This window comes from Rutilus rutilus, assembly GCF_951802725.1.
Source record: "Rutilus rutilus genome assembly, chromosome: 1".
NCBI classification, from domain to species: Eukaryota; Metazoa; Chordata; class Actinopteri; order Cypriniformes; family Leuciscidae; genus Rutilus; species Rutilus rutilus.
The window spans coordinates 63,178,255-63,201,811 of NC_140209.1; the positions used below are offsets into that span (position 1 = coordinate 63,178,255).

At 37.4% G+C, this 23,557-nt stretch overlaps 2 protein-coding genes across 3 annotated transcripts; both read left to right on the top strand.

Moving 5' to 3' along the window:
• The first annotated feature begins 1,349 nt into the window (after positions 1-1,349).
• Positions 1,350-11,874, top strand: syngr2a (synaptogyrin 2a). Its single transcript, XM_084417914.1, has 4 exons — positions 1,350-1,770; positions 6,251-6,488; positions 8,175-8,308; positions 10,504-11,874. Exons 1-4 carry the CDS (start codon positions 1,672-1,674, stop codon positions 10,696-10,698), a joined length of 666 nt encoding a protein of 221 aa, XP_084274040.1. The 5' UTR covers positions 1,350-1,671; the 3' UTR covers positions 10,699-11,874.
• A 706-nt stretch (positions 11,875-12,580) lies between these two features.
• cant1a (calcium activated nucleotidase 1a) lies at positions 12,581-22,789 on the top strand. 2 transcript variants are annotated; one of them, XM_084417373.1, is made up of 4 exons: positions 12,581-12,737; positions 15,748-16,409; positions 17,914-18,117; positions 19,771-22,788. In XM_084417373.1, exons 2-4 carry the CDS (start codon positions 15,770-15,772, stop codon positions 20,139-20,141), a joined length of 1,215 nt encoding a protein of 404 aa, XP_084273499.1. In that variant the 5' UTR covers positions 12,581-12,737; positions 15,748-15,769; the 3' UTR covers positions 20,142-22,788. The 2 variants fall into 2 exon arrangements, with proteins under 2 accessions (XP_084273499.1, XP_084273500.1); XM_084417374.1 differs by lacking the exon at positions 12,581-12,737 and having other exon boundaries at positions 15,753-16,409; positions 19,771-22,789.
• Positions 22,790-23,557: the final 768 nt, after the last annotated feature.

Here is a 23,557-nt window from a genome sequence, read left to right on the forward strand (position 1 = left end):
TGAGTATTTGGAGCACACATGTGTTGTGAAACTGATGAAGATGTTTCTTAATTTTCGGATGTTTTTTCTATTTGCATGCGTTTTCTTCAGTTGCAGCGCGTTGAGCTCTCTCGGCCATAGGATAGGCCTATAATATACAGTTTGTACATTATGTCTGAGTAAAGTCCCCATTAAACATGAACACACAACACAATGTTTTGATTAAGAGTGCTTGTGCTATATTTCTTTAAAACAAACGCTATTTGTTTACATATGTTTATATACACATCTGTAATTGTGGCTGAAGTGTCCAAACGTCATACCAAAAATGGAAATCACTTCATCATTTACCATTCCAGCCTGCAATTTTTTTTTATTTTACTTTATGGGACAATAAAGTATATTTTGAAAAATATCAAATATTGTATTCAAATATAAAAGTTTTTTTTTTCTTTTTTTCTCTCTATACAATGAAGGCCAATGGGGTCCAATATTGAATGGGTTTTCTTCAAAATGTCTTCTTTTGAGTTCCACTAAAAAATTAAATAAAATAAAAAACAGGTTTAAAAAATATGAGGGTAAATAAATGATGAATTATATTCATTTTTGGGTGAACTATCCCTTTAAGTTTAAACTAAATATTAATAGCGCCATCTAGGGGACTATGTTCACCGTTACTTATACATCCAGTGCAGTGTTTTGAAAGATTAATTAAAAAGAGAAACAAACTAATAAATAAAAAGTCTTATGGTGTTTAAAGTGAACATTGTAAAGTATGATAAATGTGTCTGTGAATGAGTGACTACAGACCACGTGAGTCCACGTGGTCCTTCAAACAATACTTCCTCAGTTAGATCACAGAGAGCTAGCTGTGTAAACGATAGAGGGCAATCATTGTGTGTGTGTGTGTAGAGTGATGAAACATCAGGCCTACGCCCTAACAAACAGCAGAACTCCTACAGTAGGCTACTCATTAATATTTAAGCTGTTCATGCCATATGTCAAATAGCTGATATATATGGGTGATTCTTAGACTATGGCACTTTTATGTTCTTTGGTCAAATTTTTTACTGGTAAAACTAGTTACAAAAAATGATCTTAGACAATTCTTGAGTGGCATAAGTTATTATATTATTAAATAACAGCTGTATATATTGAGATGTGGTGGAAATGACATTTGTTCATTGCAGGTCGGAAAAAAAATATATATATTACCAATGGTTCTAGTAATCTAAGTTTGTCCTCTTACAGACCTTAAACCTAGACAAATTAATTGAATTTGAAAAAGACTGTGTCACGTGACTTTTTTAACAGTTTTTTTTTTTTTTTACTTCACAAGGCTAAAAGTGCTATATAGCCAATATAAGTAGATATAGAAATTTAACCCACCGGCTGGGTTTGTCCATATTTGACCCAAACTTGGGTTAAAACAACCCAGCATTTTTTAGAGTGTAGATAGACAGATAGATAGATAGATAGATAGATAGATAGATAGATAGATAGATGCGGTTTTAATACTATAATAACTGACTGGCTGCCTGTGGGAAAGTTCGCATTGACGTGACGTGTACTTCCTTGAAGGGCGGTGCGCTGCTTTCAGGAAACAAGTGTGAAAGTAATTTTATCATCACGCTGGACAGTTTGCCGAATCTGTCAGCAATAAAGACGGGCTAGAGTCTCAGTAAAGCGGGCATGGACTCGAGTGCTTACGGGGCATCGCTGGCCGGTGGGGCCTTTGATTTGTGGAGCTTTCTAAAGCAACCGCAGACTATCGCCAGGCTGCTCAGTTGGGTGAGACCAGAGTCATCGTTAGCTAATCGAGCTAGTGCTTCTGCTGTGTGAAAGTTTGTCATATTTACCACTGCTGGCCTCAAACTGTGATGTAGTTTAACAGTGTTCGTTCGCAAAACAAAATACTAGTGCTGTCATAAGTTGCAAAGCACTGACCATATGGCAGCAGTTTGAGAGTTTGTTGTTGTTGTTTGCCTTGTCATGTGACTCGACAACAACACGGATACAATTATCGAGATGTCATGTCAACATTAGCTCTAGCTCGAGCTCGTTTTAATACTTAGCATACTTTTATACAGCTAGTGTCTTTCTTTCTTTCTTTCTTTCTTTCTTTCTTTCTTTCTTTCTTTCTTTCTTTCTTTCTTTCTTTCTTTCTTTCTTTCTTTCACACTTATTTATTCATTTCTACCAGTGCTACTAAGTAGCCTAATCTAAACTGTAGTTGATTACTTTTCCGTTGAAAAAGTTAAGTAAGGGATTTATGGAGGTAGATTTGTGTCTTTATTATTCAATCAAAAAAAAGGTTGCTTCAATCAAAAAATATATTTTCAATCAAAAAAAACCGTTTCAATCAAAGAAAAAAAGTGTTTGAATGCAAAAATATATTTGAGACTCAAAAAAATGCATTTGAACACTATTTTTTTTTGCTTGAAAATGTTTTTTTTGATAGAAGTGAAGGTTTTTTTGTTTGAAGCAACTTTTTTGATTGAAGTATTGTTGTTTTGTGTTTGGGCCATATTATGGGTAGGACATTTGTGTCTTTATAATTCAATCAAAAAAGAAGTTGCTTCAAACAAACAAAACATATTTTCAATAAAAAAATCACTTCAATCAAAAAATAAACCTTTTCAATCATAGAAAAAATGTTTTTGAATGCAAAAAAATATTTGAGATTCAAAAAATTGCACTTGAACACTTTTTTTTTGATTGAAAATGTTTTCTTTGATTGAAGTAATCTTTTTTGTGTTTGGACCATGTTATGGGTAGGACATTTGTGTCTTAATTATTCAATCCCAAAAAAGTTGCTTCAATCAAAAAAAAAACATTTTCAATCAAAAAAAAATAATTTCAATCAAAGAAAAAACTGTTTAAATGCAAAAAAAAAAAAAATCATTTGAAGTGTTTTTTTTTTATTGAACTTTCTTTTTTTTTGAATGAAGTGAAAAAAGTTTTGAAGTCGTTTTTTTTTTAAATCATTTTGACACAAACGTACCGCAGTGGGGGCGGGTGCTTCCCCATTGGTCAGACATGCTTGAGTGACAAGTGTCTACACCAACGACGTCTTTCTGACAAGCAAGTCATGGTCGCCACTCGCCAGCGAGCCAGGAAGCAGTGGTGGAGTTGTTGGTAAGTAGATAAAACCGTATTAAAATGATTGGTGTCACGTTATTAGCCTACTCTGTTTGATATTTCGATTAAACATACAGCTTGCTAACTTAGCTCACGTTGACTAATTTGTGTGATGGTGTTACCAGAAGGATCATTATTGGCACAATACTTTAAGCTAGTAACTACTTGTACACTATGTCAGACAATAAGCATCACTTCATTGAACTGCCAGTTTTCCATGTGGAGTTGTGCAGGACATTAGGCTACTTATAAATAATGCCTGACACAGCTAGTTTGCGCACCGAGCAACGGAATATATATTCATGTTACCGGTGGTATGCAACATTATTTTCCGTACGGGACGGCATATGTAAGCCCCGCTCTCAAAATAACAGCATCTGCCTCTGTGTCTGCGAGCATTTGACTGTGATGGTGGGGAGACCACTACCCGTGAGCGAGAGAGAGAGCGGGACGGTCAAATAGCTGTAATCCTGTGGGCTGTGTGAGAAGATAGACTCAGGCTCTGCATGACCTGTTGCTGCTAAACAGGCAGCGCTGTGGGCAACAGTTGGCCTGTGGACTGTTGTTTGACCACTAATGACGTTACGTATTATAACACAATATAGCACTAGCACATAGCAAGCCTCTGTAACGTTACTTAAGTGAAATAAACAATTCAATTAGCCGTTAGCGCACCCTGCTAGCCTGCCTGACAATATGAGGCGTCAGATATCTAACACCATCACACAAATTAGTCAACGTGAGCTAAGTTAGCAAGCTGTATGTTTAATCGAAATATCAAACAGAGTAGGCTAATAACGTGACACCAATCATTTTAATACGGTTTTATCTACTTACCAACAACTCCACCACTGCTTCCTGGCTCGCTGGCGAGTGGCGACCATGACTTGCTTGTCAGAAAGACGTCGTTGGTGTAGACACTTGTCACTCAAGCATGTCTGACCAATGGGGAAGCACCCGCCCCCACTGCGGTACGTTTGTGTCAAAATGATTTAAAAAAAAAACGACTTCAAAACTTTTTTCACTTCATTCAAAAAAAAAGAAAGTTCAATAAAAAAAAAACACTTCAAATGATTTTTTTTTTTTTTGCATTTAAACAGTTTTTTCTTTGATTGAAATTATTTTTTTTTGATTGAAAATGTTTTTTTTTTGATTGAAGCAACTTTTTTGGGATTGAATAATTAAGACACAAATGTCCTACCCATAACATGGTCCAAACACAAAAAAGATTACTTCAATCAAAGAAAACATTTTCAATCAAAAAAAAAGTGTTCAAGTGCAATTTTTTGAATCTCAAATATTTTTTTGCATTCAAAAACATTTTTTCTATGATTGAAAAGGTTTATTTTTTGATTGAAGTGATTTTTTTATTGAAAATATGTTTTGTTTGTTTGAAGCAACTTCTTTTTTGATTGAATTATAAAGACACAAATGTCCTACCCATAATATGGCCCAAACACAAAACAACAATACTTCAATCAAAAAAGTTGCTTCAAACAAAAAAACCTTCACTTCTATCAAAAAAAACATTTTCAAGCAAAAAAAAATAGTGTTCAAATGCATTTTTTTGAGTCTCAAATATATTTTTGCATTCAAACACTTTTTTTCTTTGATTGAAACGGGTTTTTTTGATTGAAAATATATTTTTTGATTGAAGCAACCTTTTTTTTGATTGAATAATAAAGACACAAATCTACCTCCATAGGGATTACCCTTGATATTTCTGTAGTTTGTATTCCAGTTAACTTAGATTTCATTTCATTAAAGTACAGCAAATCTAGTGGATTATGGCCTACATACTGTGGGTTTATAGTGGATTTAGCATCAAAATTCAATGTTAAAATGTATGCTTTTAATGTAGCCTAACCTTCTCTCGTAACACACTCTGGTCAGTTCAGGAGCAATTTATATTATTTGAAAGAAATAAAAGAGTAGTTTCATGTCTATCCTAAATCCGTATTGTTCAACTGGTTGAGAGGTTGATGTGGGATTTAGAAAGTAATTAGTAATAAGCAATGCAATACATTATAGAGAGAGTAATAAGTACAGTAATCTAATTGCACTTTTGAAAATGTAATTAGTAGCTAGTTATTAATTACTTTTTGGGAGTAAAGTATCCAACACTGATCACAGCTATACTGTACATTAGCCTACATCTTACAGTGGTCCCCAATAGTATTGTGACAGTTTAGCCACACTTTAAAGTGCATGATGAATGTCAGTGCATTTTCAATTTTGTTTTTGAATTTTAGGGGCTTTCGCACCGGGTAGTTATAGGAACTTAGTTATAGGAACTGGCCACCTGGGTGGTTCCCCGAGAACTAATGGTTCCCATAGGAACGTTTTCTTGGTTGCATTCGCAGTGCTCAACTCGCCGTAATTATTAGTCAGGGACTTTTACCAAACTACCCTAATTTGGGGTCTGTACGATTTTTTTTTAATTCTCTTCTGCATTTATTTGATCAAAAATACAGTAAAAACTGTAATATTATTACAATTTAACATAGACAATCTGTTTTCTATGTCATAGTAAACTGTAATTTATTCCTGTGATCAAAGCTGAATTTCCAGCATCATTACTTCAGTCTTCATGATCCGAGAATTCATTTTAATATGTTGATTTGCTGCTCAAGAAACATTTCTTATTATTATCAATGTGGAAACCATGATACATTTTATGCAGAATTATTTGATGAACAAAGTTGAAAGAACAGCATTTATATGAAATATAATAATTTTATATATATATAAAACCCTTGACTGTCACTTTTGATCAATTTAATGCATCGATCCTTGTTGAATAAAATATTTCGCATTTTAAACATTTTAAAAGTTAAATCTTTAGGCAGAAAGATTTAAAACGTGTAGATGCCCAAATGCCGGCATTACTGGCCTACTTCTGCTTTGCTGTATGGTAAGATACTCTATTGTGTGCTTTACTGTTTGTTTGACTACTACTACTTTTTTTTTTCTTTTTTTTTATAACCAAAGTAAACATCTTGTGAGACCGCCACTCCTTCACACAGACACAGTGTTGTTCTCTGTGAACTTCTGTGATCTCTCAATAGCAGTGTGTTTGGTGTGCCTGATTTGACGTTGTCCTTAATGCCTCTTCTTCTTTCCCCCGCAGCTCTTCGCCATAGTGGTGTTCGCTACCATCCTTTCTGAAGGCTACATCAATGAGTCGCATGAAGGAGACGCTAAATGCATGTTCAATGGGAGTGACAGTGCTTGCAGCTATGGAATTGGTGTCGGGATTTTAGCTTTCCTGGCCTGTGTTATCTTTATTATTCTGGATGCCCTCTTCCACCAGATAAGCAATGCCAAAGAGAGGAAATACATTGTCTTGGTTGATCTTGTGTTCTCTGGTAAGAAGTAGTACAGGGTTTTCTTTTTTATGATCGGTGTCCAAGAGCCACATATTTGCTTCGATATAAAACCAAGTGAGCTTGAAAACCCAGTTCACACTGCCACTAGATGTGGGCGACACGCCAAAGTTAAGAGAAGTTTAACTTGATGAAGACAACAGAGCTCAAGTAATCCTGTGTACACTACGATTTTTAATGTTTTTAAAAGAAGTCTCTTCTGCTCACCAAGGCTGCGTTTATTCGAAAAAAAGAAAACGTTAATATTGTGAAATATTATTACAATTTAAAATGGCTGTTTTCCATGTGAATATATATATATATATATATATATATATATATAGTAAAGTGAAATTCATCCCTGTGATCAAAGCTGAATTTTCAGCATCATTACTCCAGTCCAGAAAACTGATTAACATTTTTTATTTCAGGATTCTTTGATGAATAGAAAGTTCAAAAGTACTGCATTTATCCGATTTAGAAAGATATTGTCACATTAAACGCATTACACACTAAATTATGTTCTTTTGAACTTTCTATTCCTGAGCGAATCTTGAGAAAATAAAATGTATCACAGTGTCATGTTACATATGAACTGTTTTCAACACACTGCTGATAATAATAAATGTTTTCTGATCATCAAATCATCATATTATAATAGTAATGTTACATATTATAGAGTAATGATGCTGAAAATTCAGATTTGATCACATTTTACAATATATTCCAATAGAAAAGTTATTTTAATATTTAACAATATTTCTTTTTTTTTTTATCAAATAAATGCAGCCTTGGTGAGCAGAAGAGACTTCTTTTAAAAACATTAAAAATCTTACCGATCCAAAACTTTTGACTGGTAGTGTATGTCCAAATAGCCCTTTGTCGGACTCAGATAGATGCGTAGCGGCACACATTATTTTTCCTCCAGATTGCTTGCAGCAAAACAACTGATTTAATGTCATAATAGCCGTATTTCTGTTCCTTGTGTGCGCTTGTTCTTAAAGGGATAGTTACCCAAACATTTAAATTAATTTACTGACCCTCATGTGGGATCAAACACAGGAGAATTTTGTGTGTCGTCGAAACACAAATTAAGATATTTTTAATGAAATCTGAGAGGTTTCTGTCCCTCCATTGAAAATCCACACACTTAAAACTTTGAAGATTCATAAAGGTGTTCTCAGACTAATCCATATGAATCAAGTGGTTTAATCCAAGTCTTGTGGAGAGATGTGATCGATTTATACGATGAACAGGTTTAATTTCGGGTTTTATTTGAATCATGTCGTTCCAAACCTATCAAGACTTTGTCTTGGAGACACAAATTAAGATTTTTTTTTAATGAAACGTGAAAGGTTTCTGTCCCTCGATTGAAAGTCTATCCAACCAAAACTTTGAAGTTCTCGGAAAACGAATCCATATGAATCGAGTGGTTCATTCCAAGTCGTGCGAAAAGATATGAAAATGTGGGTGTTTATTTGACTTCATCACTTGACTTTTTAGGATCAACGCTTAAGAGCATACCTTAAATATCATAGATATCGCCTAAAATATCTTCATTTGCTGTATGGTTTGAAGATTAATGAAAGTCTTTTGTGTTTGGAATGACATGAGGGTGAGTAATTGATTACAGAATTGAATTTTTTTGGTAGAAATGACTAATAAAGTTTCTCTCCGGTTTCTCATCAGCCGTGTGGACGTTCCTGTGGTTTGTGTGTTTCTGCGTCCTGGCCAACCAGTGGTCTAAAAGTGTGAAAACAGGCGTCCCAGGTGATGCAGCTCGAGCTGTGGTGGCCTTCTCCTTCTTCTCCACGGCCAGCTGGGTGAGCAGAGCACATCTCACTCTATTAAGGCTGCGACACATCAAGCGAACGTTAAATATATGAAAAAATATATGTTTACAGCCTGGTACAAAAATTGGTTTTGGTCTCAATAGCTAATTTTGCTAAGGGGGTGAATTTTTTTTTTATTTTTTTTTTTTTTACAACTCATCCACTTAAATTATATTGAGCCTTAAAGTTGTGCATAATTAGGGCATGGCCACTTGAGTGACAGGTGGATTGCCGCTGATGTCACTACTAGTCGTTTGCCTGTTAGCGTCACCGTCACCTCAGCTAATCCGCCTCTTTAGCGTTACGTCGCCTCAGCTAATCTGCCTCTTTAGCGTTAGGTCGCCTCAGCTAATCCGCCTCTTTAGCGTTACGTCACCTCAGCTAATCCGCCTCTTTAGCGTTACGTAGCGTTACGTAACGCTCTTTAGCGTTACGTCTCCTTAGCTAATCCGCCTCTAGCGTTACGTCACCTCAGATAATCCGCCTCTAGCGTTACGTCTCCTCAGCTAATCCGCCTCTAGTGTTACGGCACCTCAGATAATCCGCCTCTAGCGTTACGGCACCTCAGCTAATCCGCCTCTCTAGCGTTACGTCTCCTCAGCTAATCCGCCTCTTTAGCGTTACGTCACCTCAGCTAATCCGCCTCTTTAGCGTTACGTCTCCTCAGCTAATCCGCCTCTAGCGTTACGTCACCTCAGATAATCCGCCTCTAGCGTTACGTCTCCTCAGCTAATCCGCCTCTAGTGTTACGTCACCTCAGATAATCCGCCTCTAGCGTTACGGCACCTCAGCTAATCCGCCTCTCTAGCGTTACGTCTCCTCAGCTAATCCGCCTCTTTAGCGTTACGTCACCTCAGATAATCCGCCTCTAGCGTTACGGCACCTTAGCTAATCCGCCTCTTTAGCGTTACGTCACCTCAGCTACCGCCTCTTTAGCGTTACGTCACCCGTTACGTCACCTCAGCTAATCCGCCTCTAGCGTTACGGCACCTCAGCTAATCCGCCTCTTTAGCGTTACGTCACCTCAGCTAATCCGCCTCTTTAGCGTTACGTCACCTCAGCTAATCCGCCTCTTTAGCGTTACGTCACCTCAGCTAATCCGCCTCTTTAGCGTTACGTCACCTCAGCTAATCCGCCTCTTTAGCGTTACGTCACCTCAGCTAATCCGCCTCTTTGCTCATTTTCGGTTTATCCAGGAGTGATGCGCTGCCAAGATGGCGACGGCCGGCTCCGCCCACTTTGGCCTTCAAAAATGCTCTTCAGAAACACTACGGGTGACGTCACGCACACTGCGTCCAATTTTTTTTTTTTTTTTTTTTTGCACCAGGCTGTAAACAAGTTTTAACATGGGGAGTTTATGGGATTGACTCTCTTTTGGAGCCTGTCTCTAGCGGCCAGTCGATGAATTGCAGTTTAGAGGCCCTATCATACACCCAACGCAAGTGTTTTTTGCTCGATGCAGTTTTCATTTTCACGTCCTATAGACAAATAGACTGAGCCACTGACCGACCGAAACCTGGTCTTTAAGTCAATGGCGCAGTATTTTTCTTTGTTATTTAAAGAGCGCATTAGTAATGTGCGCCTATAAGCAGGTCCACAACGCGCGTACACTCTGCTTATTACACACACAGGGACTTGTAACAGCACACAAACATGCCAAATATTAAAAATAAAATAAAAGGATAACAATGTAAAAGATTATTATAGTGTACATAAAGATATGGTGGAATCCGGCTTGTCCCGTAGATGGTCTGCGCTCTTTTATCTCGCGCACGAGCAGATCCGTTTCCTCGCTATGGAAGCGTCTTTCCGCTTGCAAATTCCTCCATGTAAATAGGGAATCCGCCATGGCGTGAGCGCAACTGGCTTTTAAAGGGAATGGGAGATGAGACCATGCACCGGGAGCGCCGACCATTTGTCCCATCGTTAAACTAGCAAAAGTGGATTCGGACACAACCTAAGTGCATTGCGCCGTGCGCTCTAGACCATGCGCTTACATCGTTAAAACAGGGCCCTAAGTCACTTTCGGGTTGGATTCAAGAGAGAGAGACCGGAAAGTTGATGCTTGTGTGGAACACACACCGGGCCGGTTAACCATGCGCTTGGTGTTTCAGGGTCTTTGTTGCTGCCCGATGGCCTCATTGTACATTTCATTAACTGAAACAAAATTATCTTTCTTTCTCAAGGGACTGCTTACTGTGTTCGCGTTTCAACGGTACCGCCAAGGGTTGGGCGATGCTGGCCTAGGCTACAACGATCCCGTCAGTGACCACACGTCCCCGTACCCCTCCGCCTATGCCGGCGCTCCAGACAGTTACCAGCAGTCCCCGTTCACCCCCGCCTCTGCGGGAGAGAGCGCCTATCAGCCTCCAGCGTACTGAGGGGATTTTAACACGTCTCAAAAGGCTCATCTGTGTGGACGCATTCATACGCTCCACACTGTTTTTTCCTTTTCCATAAGAGTTTAAATTGTGACCTGGGATTGACACTTGGTGTGCTTTGCAAGTGTGCATTTTCAAGTTTGAAAAAGGTATTTATTTTTTATTTAGTTTGGATGCGAATGCTAAACTTAACCCTGAGTGCAAACATTCTTTGCACTTTTTTTTTTTTTTTTGCTCCCCCAAATTTGATTCTGACAAATATATTCTACACCAGCTGCCATTTTTACATCACTGAAACATAGAAGTTGCTTAATACACAATCACATTAAGCTTTACCATAACTCCTTAAAGGTATGTTTGTTTCCATAACATATTTAAACAACAGAAAGTGAACAGACTCTGTGTGCCAAATGCATTACCACAATGAAGTAATTCCTTAAAAACACAGCGTTGCCTTACATCACATTTGCTGAAAAGTATGCACTAAATCTATTGCCAAATGGCTTTATTAACTGAGGATGGTGAGGCTGTTAGTCTTACCGAGGCTGGGATAGATAGTTATACTGATGTTGGGAGGTATGAAATGATAAACTACTGTAAACACGTGCTTTAATTTGTATTTGTGACAGACAATAGGCTTTGTGTGGATGATAAGCCTTATTTTTGTAAACTTTAAGCACCTGAGTTTTGAAGTGTTAAACAATCATAAAATGTAATATTGTTGATGACTTCTAGCAGTTTACCTTTAAAAATGTGCTCTTTATGTCAGGCCAAATTCACTGCAAGATTTCTACCTCTTCCTATTGAAATTGTGCCTTATTAGGAAATTAATATCTAGGAATTGAAACAACGACTATTTCTGCATTGACTGTTTTAGAACGATATTTTTTTTTTTTTTTTTTTTATACGGTTCTCTTCATTTTCCTAAAATTAACAAAGAAACTTTATCTAAGTTGACCACTAAATTTAACGTTTTTAAATCTTTGTGTTTTTTTGCTTAAGGTAGTGAAATTTCCTTTATTTTCACAGTTCTGTCATAGCACATAATTTTGTCTTTCTGTTGATTTTCTCTGCAACTGTTATTGTAACAGCAGTTATTGCAACATTCTCTCTTTTTGTTTTGTAAGGAAATGATGCGCAATAAACAGTTGGTTCTGTCTGTTAACAAGTATCAAAGACTTGAGTTGTGTCCCAAATACACTACACTATGCACCGTGTACTCAACTGTGTAGTCTATGAATTTTAAGTTTTATTTAGTCATTCAACATTGGAGTCTGATGCCCCTCCCCATGTTAAATGTATATTTAAATATGTTAATTTTTAAAAGTAAATGCACTTTGCTCTTAAGTGGGGCATTTTCTCTCATATTACCCTACTACGTATTGCATCATGTCTGTAAAATTACTGTTAAAAAACATGAAATTTGCATTAATATTTTTGATATGTTAAGCCTAAAGTTTCACAACTAAAATCTAAATATTATAATTAATTATTAAATAAATGCTAGTATGCATTTATCAGAGAGGTCTCAATCTTAGACAAACTACTCTTATTAGATATCCAAGGTTAGCATGTTCAAGTTACAGCCCCTGCTGGTAGATGCCTTGAGTTACATTATTATAACAATGAATTTAGTGGAGAATAAATAAAATGCATATATCTCCACAAAATTCATGACAATAAATTCATGTTAATAATACTGTTGTCGTATCTTGTAAATCACATTAGAGTACATGATTGAGTAGAATAAAGAAAGTAATGAGGGTGTGATGTACTTTTTTATTACACTCCTGGCACTTTTTGTTATATTACTGATTACATAATTTAAACGTGTGGTTGTTATAATGCATATGCGTAAAATGTACGCAGGCATGAGCGGAAAGAGCTGGTTCGAGCGCGCACCCGATTGCGGAAGTGCACTGGTCGCGTGCATTGCTGAATGGACCCGTGAGGAATGATATGTAGTTCCCGAGTCGCGATTTAAACTGATCATCAAGTTCATTCCCTGGTTCATTTCAAGCCTTGTCTTCCACTCGACAGTAAGTAGAGTCCGCTTTCAAACACTTTCAGCTCTAGAGGACGACAACACTGCACTGTGTTCATGCAGAAGCTCGCTTTAAAGATAGACATGACACTGTAATGTGGGCCAAGCAAACACTGACTTTGTGAAATAACATGCAAATGTATTCAAATAGAGAAATACCTTCACTGTAAATGTCGTTTAAAAGCCATTTCTTTATAGGCAATGTTTTCATATATGAATATGTGAGATCGTAGTAAATGTTGGGGAAATAGATGGACTCTTGTTAAATGTTTTGTATAACTGTTTTTTTTAGAACAGATATTTGACCGAACAGGTAGGTAAATATAATTGTATAATAATAATGTGTTGTATCTTTGTTTAATAAATGTCAGATTGATTCAGGAAGATAAGCACTCTCTGATTGGTCCAGCAGTTTATGTTTACATCACGTGATTAAAGATTTTGGCAGTTAGTTTAACTGCTCTAATGAATTTCTTAACTACTTGGTTGTATTTTTTGTATTATTAAATCCATAAATAGCTACTTGGTTGTATTTTTGTATTGTTAAACCTATAAATAGATAGCTCACGGTACAAATCCTAGTCCTTGACTAGCTTTCATTCTTAAACTTTTATTCTTAAAATTCTTAACTGATAAAACTGTATTTATTTGTGGTTATACGACGTTACTGCTGAATAATCCGGGGAAAGAACTATCTTAGTTGGAGAGAATCTATACAAATGATGAAATGATAAATTAAAAATGAAAAATTTCTGAATGTCTGGACTCTCCATTACATCTACACATCTTCTTTTCAGATTTGGCGCACAACCAAGAAACGCTTACAAATACACGTAAAACGATGTATTTAAAACATTAAAAACATAAAATGTGATAGAATTAAATCCAACACGTGCCATCTGATGCAGAGTTCATTGGTCGAGTTTACACATTTGATCTTTAAATAAAGCGATTGCTATTTGTGGACAAAGACCAACATGAGAGTCACGGCCAGTCATCAAATAAAGGGAAACTAAATGCAATACAAATAAATATTTTGCAATTTTGTTGAACCCTTATCTTTGTGATCAGATATGCAAAATCCGGTCATTGCCAAGTTTAGAAATGCAAAGAGAGTTTTGAACTTGCCCAGTATTGAACAAGAATTGATGACATTGCTGAGTTAATAATATGTGTAATTTTAACTACAGTGAGCCACAAAGTTGTATTATCTAAACAAGTATCATGTAGTATATGAAGGGACACGTAATGCTATACCAATAATTTGAACAATTATGCAGAGAAATGTATGTATTTAAAAAAAAAAAAAACTTCAATAGGTCATTTACAGCATTTGCTTTGTCCATGTACATTAAAAGAAGTAGCCTAGTTTTTTAGACTTTCAGTTGTTAAATATTAACATTTCAGATAAATAACTTGTTAACAGACTACATTCCTCAGGTATAGTCCTTTGTGGTCTGTATTACTGGGGTGATGCACGTTACAAACTAATAGATAAGACCAGGGCTGCTGCTAACAATTCTTTTAAAGTTAAGAAACTTCTTAAACTGACTAGCTGGTTTAACATCAGAGCTGTGGTATCCAGCTGTACCTGTTTTCATCCTGTTTGGCTACCGTCCGTTCGCCAAGCCACTCCTTACCTCCACGTCAACATTGTTCATTTCCTACGCTAAGTGTTGCCGTGGCCTCAGTGGATCCTGTCAGAGTTTGACAAGCTGGTGAGTGTCTGGTGCTTTGGGTCCAAAATTGGTTGTGTCTTAGGTAGGACTGTTTTAACACTTGCTTGTAAATTTGTGTTATTGATGCAATTGTCTGTTTTTAAACCTTTAAGCTTAGACAAAAAAAAAAAAAGCTTTTTGAGAATCTCCCGGATTATATTTGTTCTTTAGAAACTTAAGAAGAGGAGTCATGCAGGAGAGATGGAAATAGCCATCTGTGCATTTCTAACCTTTGCTTCTGTTTGTGTCAAAGAATACAGTGGCTAAGACTGACAGTTAAAGGAAGCAATGGGGAAGAAACAAGGTTGCTAAACAGGTTTAAGGGGGATTAAAAACGTAAACTAATCATGGGTTCGTTTATTTAGTAGTATTCAGTGACGTGATGGAAAAAGAGGCGAGGGTCTCTACAAAATCCAAATGCAAAAGGTCATAGAAGACGCATTTGAAACGCCTGTTAAGTAACAGATAATGTACTTCCAGCTTTTGTTATCTCAGAATAAACCCAGACAGGGTGATCAGGATCTTGCATCACTCTGAAGGGGTTTAATTATTCCCGCTTATTACATGGCTACTTGCCAAATAAGTAATTAATTAGACACGAAATATTGATCTGAGTCAAAATATTTTAATAGCTCTTTAAACACAAAGCTTCTGTGGAGAAAGCAGTTGCTAGTTAAAACTAGACGCACATTTAAGTGATATACAATAATAATATATATATATATATATATATAATAAATAATTATGGGGATAAGAGATATTGATATGAGATTAATCTGTTTTACAGTCGTATCTGTTTGTTATCTTATAATCCAATACAGTGTACAAAACAATCGTCACAAAATGGCGGCAGCTGCGTTTGTATGAAACGAGAGATTGAGCCTGCGATAACCGGATGACATAATGAATTAACTGTGCACAAAATATTGATTTGAGCTTTAATATTTTATTAGCTCACCAAAGGAAAAAACTTTCCTAGCAAACGTATAGCACCGATTTCAGTGATCCGGATGAGCCCGTGTTATCAGCTTTTACCAGGAAATTACACAGGCTACCGCTGGATGGAGCGATTGACCAATCAGAATCAAGTATTCCACAGAGCCGTGTAATAATACCTGGTAACTTGGCTGATCACTTGGTCCACCAAAAGCGCAGCTTAATACCAGGTGAAAACAGGCTTTCTCTCTCACTCACTCGATGTCCGGGATGTTTTACACATTTTGGGTGCCTAAGAGTCTGTAAAAGTGTCATGTTGACCCTACCTATACTCTCTGTTTCCCTGTGTAGGTGTGGCTGCCGTCCCTCCCTAATGCCTGTTTCTCCAGGCTATGCACTTCTCAACCATAATGAGCCTATGAACTCTCTGCGCATCTCTGTTGGAGGGCTCCCGATGCTGGCTTCCATGACCAACACCACAGACCCCCGCTTCCGCATCAAATGGAGAGCCATCGTGGTGGTAGCATCAGCACTAGCCCTCGTCCTCCTCATCTACATGCAGCTTTTGCCCTTTCACCCTCATCCTAGTGGCAGATATGGCTCAAAGTTAAACCATCATGAGGTGAAGTTGGAGGACCGCTACAATGACACCTACCCCCTCAGTCCACCGGAGCGCACGGCCCAGGGCACGCGCTACCGGATAGGGGTCATTGCTGACCTGGACACAAACTCTCTCAGTGACAAGAAGCTGACCTGGTTCAGCTACATGCTAAAGGGTCACCTCCTGGTGTCGGAGAGTGGAGATACAGTGGCGGTCGAATGGGATCAGGAAAGGGTGGTCTTGGAAAGCCACCTGGCAGAGAAGGGTCGGGGCATGGAGCTCTCTGAATTAGTGGTGTTTAATGGCAAACTGTACAGCGTGGATGATCGTACGGGCGTAGTTTATAACATAGAAGGACTTAAGGCGGTGCCCTGGGTCATACTGCCAGATGGGGATGGCTCTGTGTCAAAAGGTTAGTGTTTCTATAGTGCCTTTTTTTTTTTTTTACCAAGATGGTGCTGTTATCTGTACCTCTTTCAGATCCATCCAGAATTTCCACGGACTTGAGAGCCTTGAGAATGAATTCTTTTAATCTGCCCCCAAACAAACATGCATTGCTGTCTTTGTTTGACCAGCCTTCTCGGTTTGATAAAATGTATTAAAGTGCCCCTATTATGCTGTTTTAAAGGTTCCTAATTTTATTTTGGAGTCTCCTACAATATGTTTACATGCATTCAAGGTCTGATTGGTAAAATGATCCAGTCTGTTGTGATTGGTCTACTCTGCTCAGATTGGTCAGATGACTCGATGATTGGTCTACTCTGCTCAGATTGGTCAGATGACTCGATGATTGGTCTACTCTGCTCAGATTGGTCAGATGACTCAATGATTGGTCCACTCTGCTCAGATTGGTCAGATGACTCAATGATTGGTCTACTCTGCTCTGATTGGTCAGATGACTCAATGATTGGTCTACTCTGCTCAGATTGGTCAGATGACTTAATGATTGGTCTACTCTGCTCAGATTGGTCAGATGACTCAATGATTGGTCTACTCTGCTCTGATTGGTCAGATGACTCAATGATTGGTCTACTCTGCTCTGATTGGTCAGATGACTCAATGATTGGTCTACTCTGCTCTGATTGGTCAGATGACTCAATGATTGGTCTACTCTGCTCAGATTGGTCAGATGACTCAATGATTGGTCTACTCTGCTCAGATTGGTCAGATGACTCAATGATTGGTCTACTCTGCTCAGATTGGTCAGATGACTCAATGATTGGTCTACTCTGCTCTGATTGGTCAGATGACTCAATGATTGGTCTACTCTGCACTGATTGGTCATATGGCTCAGTCTATTGTAATTGGTCAACCACTTACAGCGCATGTCAGTAACCAATCTCAATGTCAGCTCTTCCTCAGCAATTGTACACACAGTGACACGAACAGTAACGATGGCATTGGTTTTACCGTATCAATCCGAGCCCGAGTCTTTTTCATTTGGAAGTGCATCAAAGTGGATTTACTTTCGAAGTGCAGAAAACAGCATCTTCTCAACATGTCAACAGCATTTAAACCAAACTTTTCCAGCCTCAGCTGCAACTACAGTGTTAAAGGGTAGGTCAAAGTAGACATTGTTTGCCACCAGCCGGTGAAGAAAATAATTACTGATGACTCCTTTCAGGCAGTTCAGAATCAGTTTTTTCTTTTGAATTCGACATTAACATAATTTATTGTGCACTTTGATCTTTGAAACTTTACAGACCTTTGCCATACACAAATAACAGGAACATTCCAGAAAAAAAGCATAATCGGGGCATTTTAATTTACCACCCTTAAGACAGCATGAGCTGACTTTAGTGTAATGGTCAGAAACTACTGAAATATATGTCAAATAATGAATCAAATTCAAAGCAATCAATTTACATGATATCTGAATTCAGTTGTGGTTTCTTCTTTGGCATTCTCTTACCTAGGGTTTAAGGCAGAGTGGCTTGCAGTGAAGGACGAACATCTGTATGTGGGGGGTTTGGGGAAGGAGTGGACCACCACCAGTGGAGAAGTGCTGAATGACAATCCTGAGTGGGTGAAAGTGGTGGGAATCCACGGAGATGTACAGCACCACAACTGGGTTCCCAAGTACAACTCTCTCCGCAAAGCCGCAGGCATCAGTCCGCCCGGTAAGCGGCAGCCATTCACTCGCATGCAGTGTGTATTTGTAGTGAGCAGTAAATACTGATATGCTTGGTATTTTAAAAGGGACATTGATCTCTCAAGAACTTCTGTGTTAATAGCTCTTATAGTTTTAACCCTCTGGTGCTCCTTGCGTGTCAGTCAGAAATGACCGAATTTTTGTTGTCAATGAAATGAATGTACTATATTTTAGTTTGATAATGTTTTTTATTTAATGTTTTGTATTTTTAGGGGAATTTTTTTATGCTAAATTATATTTACGCTGTATTTATAATCCGTTTATTCACTTTTTGAGCATAGACCTGAAAATTTAATTTCCAGCATTAAACTCGTCGTAAATCTTGAATGCTTTAGAGCACAGACTTAAGTTTGATCTCTATTCAAAGACGACACATGGCAGATTATTGCTGAAGTGAAAAAAAAGTATCAGAATTTTACGTATATTATGAAAAATACTATTTTGAATTTATATATTAAATGTATATTTCCAAAATCACGTTTTACTCTAAAAATGCAAGAAAATCAAAGCCCTAAATCTAAACAAGTTGTGGTCCAAGCTTGATATCTCAAAAAATGAGCTTTTAGTAAGATTTTGTTTGGCTGCAGTACCAAAAGTTTTCACCAGATACAGTTCGTCTCCCATTCATTTCCAATGCAGTCATTTATGACTGCGAGGAGCACAAAAGTGTGACTATTTTTTACAGGACCATTTAACCCGATTTTTCGAATCATGTCCATGATTTTTTTTAAACTAAAAAATCTAAACGTAATTTTTTTCAGTAAAAAAAATCTGTCCGGGAATACTTCATACCAATACTTCATACCAAAGTCCGGGAATACTTCATTTTCCGCATTCCGCTCTGTCTAGTGCACAGTTGAGCGCACAAGCCATTCAAAGTACACTCATGTTAGACAAAAATAATGAGAACATCAAAGATCTCGATGAATGAGAACTTTATTGCAGCATAGCAGTGACAATCTACTTGCAGGACTTCAAATTCGTCAAAATGAACCTAGAATAATCTTCTTTCGAGCCATTTTTTGGGGAATGAGCTTGTTTTAATTTCTACCTTTGAGAGGAACACTCCATTGACAGTGAGCACGGATGGAGACGTTCCCAGAGGACCTTAGTTTACAATCTTAACTTATATAGTGCTTTATACAGTACAAATTTCTTTAAAGAAGTTTGACAGTGATAAATTGTCCACTCTGACACAAAAATCGTGCGGACATTACTGACGGCAAAAAATGACGTCACAGACTGTGAGCCAGAGCGGAAAGTGGACAGGGAAGTGGCTTTTGGCTTTTGCCCAATTTGGCATTATTAGTCTTACTAAATATAATTTGCACTGGACTACACTCACTATTGTTGAATAATGAAAGTTAGAATATATTTTTATAGAACATCAGGCTTTAGTGTCTCCGAAAGATCAAGGAAAATGTAATCCCATGTGTTGTGAACCCTTTATTGTTCAGGAAAATAGGCTTCATTTTCTTCATGGAAAATGTGAATTCTTCTTCTTATTATTTTTTTTTTTTAATTTAGGGTAAAATATGGCTTGTATGACACAGGCTTGAGAGATTCACTAGTACTCAGTCTCTTAGATGAAATGCTCATTTCCTCTCTACGGTCCTCTCAGGGTACCTCATTCATGAGTCTGCAGCTTGGAGCGACACATTGCAGCGCTGGTTCTTCTTGCCGCGGCGTGCTAGCAGCGAGCGCTACGACGAGACGGCGGATGAGCGGCGCGGCACCAACCTAATGCTCAGCTGCTCCCCAGACTTCCAGGACATTAAAGCGAGAAACATTGGGCCCCTGAACCCTACACACGGCTTTTCGTCCTTCAAGTTTGTCCCCGACACGGATGACCAGATTATTGTTGCCCTGAAGTCTGAGGAGGATGCTGGGAAAATTGCCACTTACATCGTGGCATTCACCCTGGACGGCCGAATCTTGCTCCCTGAAACTAAGATTGGAGATGTGAAGTATGAAGGACTTGAATTCATTTAGTGTCTAAGGGATTGTCTGGAGGTAAATACGTGCCAAGGACTGGTAAATACCGTCGTCTAGATGATGTTCATCTAGATGTGGACATTGAGGTGTCTTTAGGTTGAAATAGTTCAATGACGTTCAAATAATGCCAAATGACTATTGGCAGACATTGCTTAAAATGTGGTTGTGGTTATAGAGACTGAAGAAATTAGGACATGCTGACTCTTTAATTGTTTTGAGAGACTTATCTGAGCCTTCATCAAGAGTTTTTTTATTTCTTTGTTTTGTTTTTGTTTTTTTCACTACCATTTTCAGCAACGACCTATAGTGGTTTCACGCCAGTACTGTACTCACAGTGTAATGAATGTACCAGAATGAAGTGAAGTGATAGACTATAGAATATGCATATAATAGTTTACTCTACACACACTATTGCGGTTGCCATGTGATCTTGTGAATGTCTTTTTTTTTTTTTTTTTTTTTTTATCATGCATTTTTGTTTTTTACTTTATTGATCAATGTCTTAAGAATTTCAGCTACTTTTAAAATGAAATCTAAAAAACAAACTGATCCGTCACAGAATGATGAATGTTATTTTTCATTAATGTGCCACAGCTATTTATTTGTTGTTGCTGTTTTTTTTTTTTTTTTTTTTTTTCTGAAAACAACAGATTGAAGGTTTTTAAGAAAGAATGAATTTATTTTATCTAATTGTTATAATCAGTCTGTTTATATGGTTTTAGTGTAGGGATGTTGCTAAAATAATAATAATAATAATAATTAAAATTAATCACAATTACTAGGAAATGCTGCACAAACAGTGTGGTCTGTAGACAGAGTTAATGCATTTATTTATTCATAATTGTTTTTAACAAAATGGCAAAATTACATATTTGGGGTTTTCATAGAGACTTGGAGGTTTTTTTCTTAAGCATTTTTTCACTCCCTGACACAACCTTGAACAATCTGTATAGTATATCTGTAAGTATAGTAAACTAGAATACTGTACAAACGAATAGTAAACAACGCTACAGTAATAAGTCAAGTCACCTTTTTTTATATAACGCTTTCTATAATACAGATTGTTTCAAAGTAGCTTTACAGTGATAACAGGAAAATAATGCAACAGAGTTTGTGTCGGCTGTACAGCGATAAGTAACCTTCCTCATTGCTGACATAGTAAAATACCAGATTTTTCTGGAATTTAACACAACTTTAAAAATGTAAACACTTAACAAACATTTTAGAAGCTGCTGGATTGTTTGTTTCAACTGTCAGCAAGATTAACCAATTGATTGTTTCACTTATAGCCATCCTACTCAATATCTTAAGTTTTTGTTAAAGATGAATAATAATGGTTTGAAATAAGTGATCATTATGATCCTTGAAGCTGATCAGATTAATTTCTCCATTCTCAAACATTTTTATTGAAATGTAACAAAAATATTAAGTATATTTTCAAAATATAATTTGTTAGTCAAATACTAGTTTCTTTTTGTAAAAACAAAAATCAAAACAAAAAAAACACATAAGCTGTAAATGTTCGACAAAATTAACTGTTGGATTTGTAGACATTTATTTTGGTATGTTAAACTCAAACAATCAGTTAACTCAGTGTTTCCCAATCCTGGTGCTGCTAATTTTATCTGACACACTCATTCGAGGTCTTTGGCTGTGTCTGAAACGCCTCTATATCCTTAAATAGGGCACTATTTGAGGGGACAGCCATTTGTAGCGGTGGCCGAAACCATAGTGGACGTTATCGAGTGCACTTATTCAATCCCATAATGCACCACAATAACAAGTGTACAACTAATGTACACTCAATGGCTAGAGTAGAGAATACCCATAATGCACTGTGAGAGTCAAAGGCTGAAGGAATTCCCGCGTCTGACCAGAAGATGGCGCCGCAGCTGAATCATCCATCCATCCATTTTCCAAACTGCTTTTCCAATGTGGCTACAGCCAGGGCAATATAATACAGGTATACATTCCTTTTTAATTGATTATTAAATTGTTTATTATGGTTTATACATGCTAGTTGTTATGACAGAGTTCAAGATAAATCTTTTCATTACTACTGGAGCTGCCAGTTTGCCAAGTTTCAAATGATTATTAAACAGCAAGCACAAACTATGCAAACATCGGTGCACTCAGTGTCTGAATTTGCTCACTCATTTTCATCCACTCCTTCAACTGGACTACATTAGTGGAGTTCTGTAGGGAATAGTGAATGAGGGTATAGGGGGTGATTTTGAACACTTTTTGTGCAGTACTGGGGTCCTCCAGGACCAGGATTGGGAACCATTGACTTTAAGAATTTAATATCGTTTAGAGTGCAGGCCTTGAAATCCTGGAGCAAACCCGGCAAGGGGAAGGCCGTCCAAGAAGAGCAGACAGGCCAGAGGGGGGAATCAAGATGCGAGGTTGGGGCCAAGAGGCAGGACAGTATCGTGAGATCAATCTGAAACTGGCAACCAGAACCAAAGGGCTTGCTAGAGGAGGAAGTGCTGACACTGATTCACTTACACTGATCAGCCACAACATTAAAACCACTTTCCTAATATCATGTGTGTGACATTCTGTGACAGTTGAGCTAGAAAAATAAAGATGGCCTCTGAAAGTTGCGGCTGGTCATCAGTTGTACATTTTTGATCAATGTTTTCCACTTATGTCATTTCTTGCGAGAAATTACTATTGTAGTCATTAAATACTCACTTAGTTTTCATCAAACCCAGCTCTATTTTGCTGTAGATAATCCTGTAAAAAAAACCGGTAAACTACTGTTAGCTGTGGTTACCAGCATCATACCGTAAAAATCTAAATACTGTTTTGTCAGCTACAGGATAAAACTGTTATTATTGTTATATTTGTTATTATTATAAACTGTTTTATACTATAGCTGACAAAACGGTATTTAGCTGTTAATCTATAAAAGCAGTAACACACTGTATTTTTACAATATGATGCTGGCAACCGCAGCTAACAGTAGTTTACCGTTTTTTTACAGGATTATTTTTTACAGTCTCAGAAGTCTGTCCAAAATCAGTTTCGTAAGGAACCTTAGTGCGCAAATGCTGCCTGCAAAGTCATCGCCTTATAGAGCAGCGAGGCAACAAGTCACTGCCTACGTTTTCGGATGCAGACATGGACTCCACAAGACCTCTGAACGTGTCCTATGGTATCTGGTACCAAGACATTACCAGCTGGTCCTTTAAGTCCAGCAAGTTACAATGTGAGTCTTCCATTGATTGGTTTTGCTTGGATTTCCAGTGCATCCCTTAGATGCTCAATCGGACTGAGATCTGGGAAATTTTCAGTGCTGGGTAGTAACTGATTACATGTAATCTGGATTATGTCAGATTTAAAGAAATAAACTACTTGTAATTAGAGTATATTACTTTTTAAAATACTTGTAATCAGACTAAAGTTAT

Coding starts and splice junctions, on each gene's coding strand:
- syngr2a (XM_084417914.1), top strand. CDS start 1,672: ATGGACTCGAGTGCTTACGGGGCATCGCTGGCCGGTGGGGCCTTTGAT. Junction 1,771..6,250: donor TCGCCAGGCTGCTCAGTTGG/GTGAGACCAGAG, acceptor TTTCCCCCGCAG/CTCTTCGCCATAGTGGTGTT. Junction 8,309..10,503: donor TCTTCTCCACGGCCAGCTGG/GTGAGCAGAGCA, acceptor TTCTTTCTCAAG/GGACTGCTTACTGTGTTCGC.
- cant1a (XM_084417373.1), top strand. CDS start 15,770: ATGCCTGTTTCTCCAGGCTATGCACTTCTCAACCATAATGAGCCTATG. Junction 16,410..17,913: donor GGATGGCTCTGTGTCAAAAG/GTTAGTGTTTCT, acceptor TCTCTTACCTAG/GGTTTAAGGCAGAGTGGCTT. Junction 18,118..19,770: donor CGCAGGCATCAGTCCGCCCG/GTAAGCGGCAGC, acceptor CGGTCCTCTCAG/GGTACCTCATTCATGAGTCT.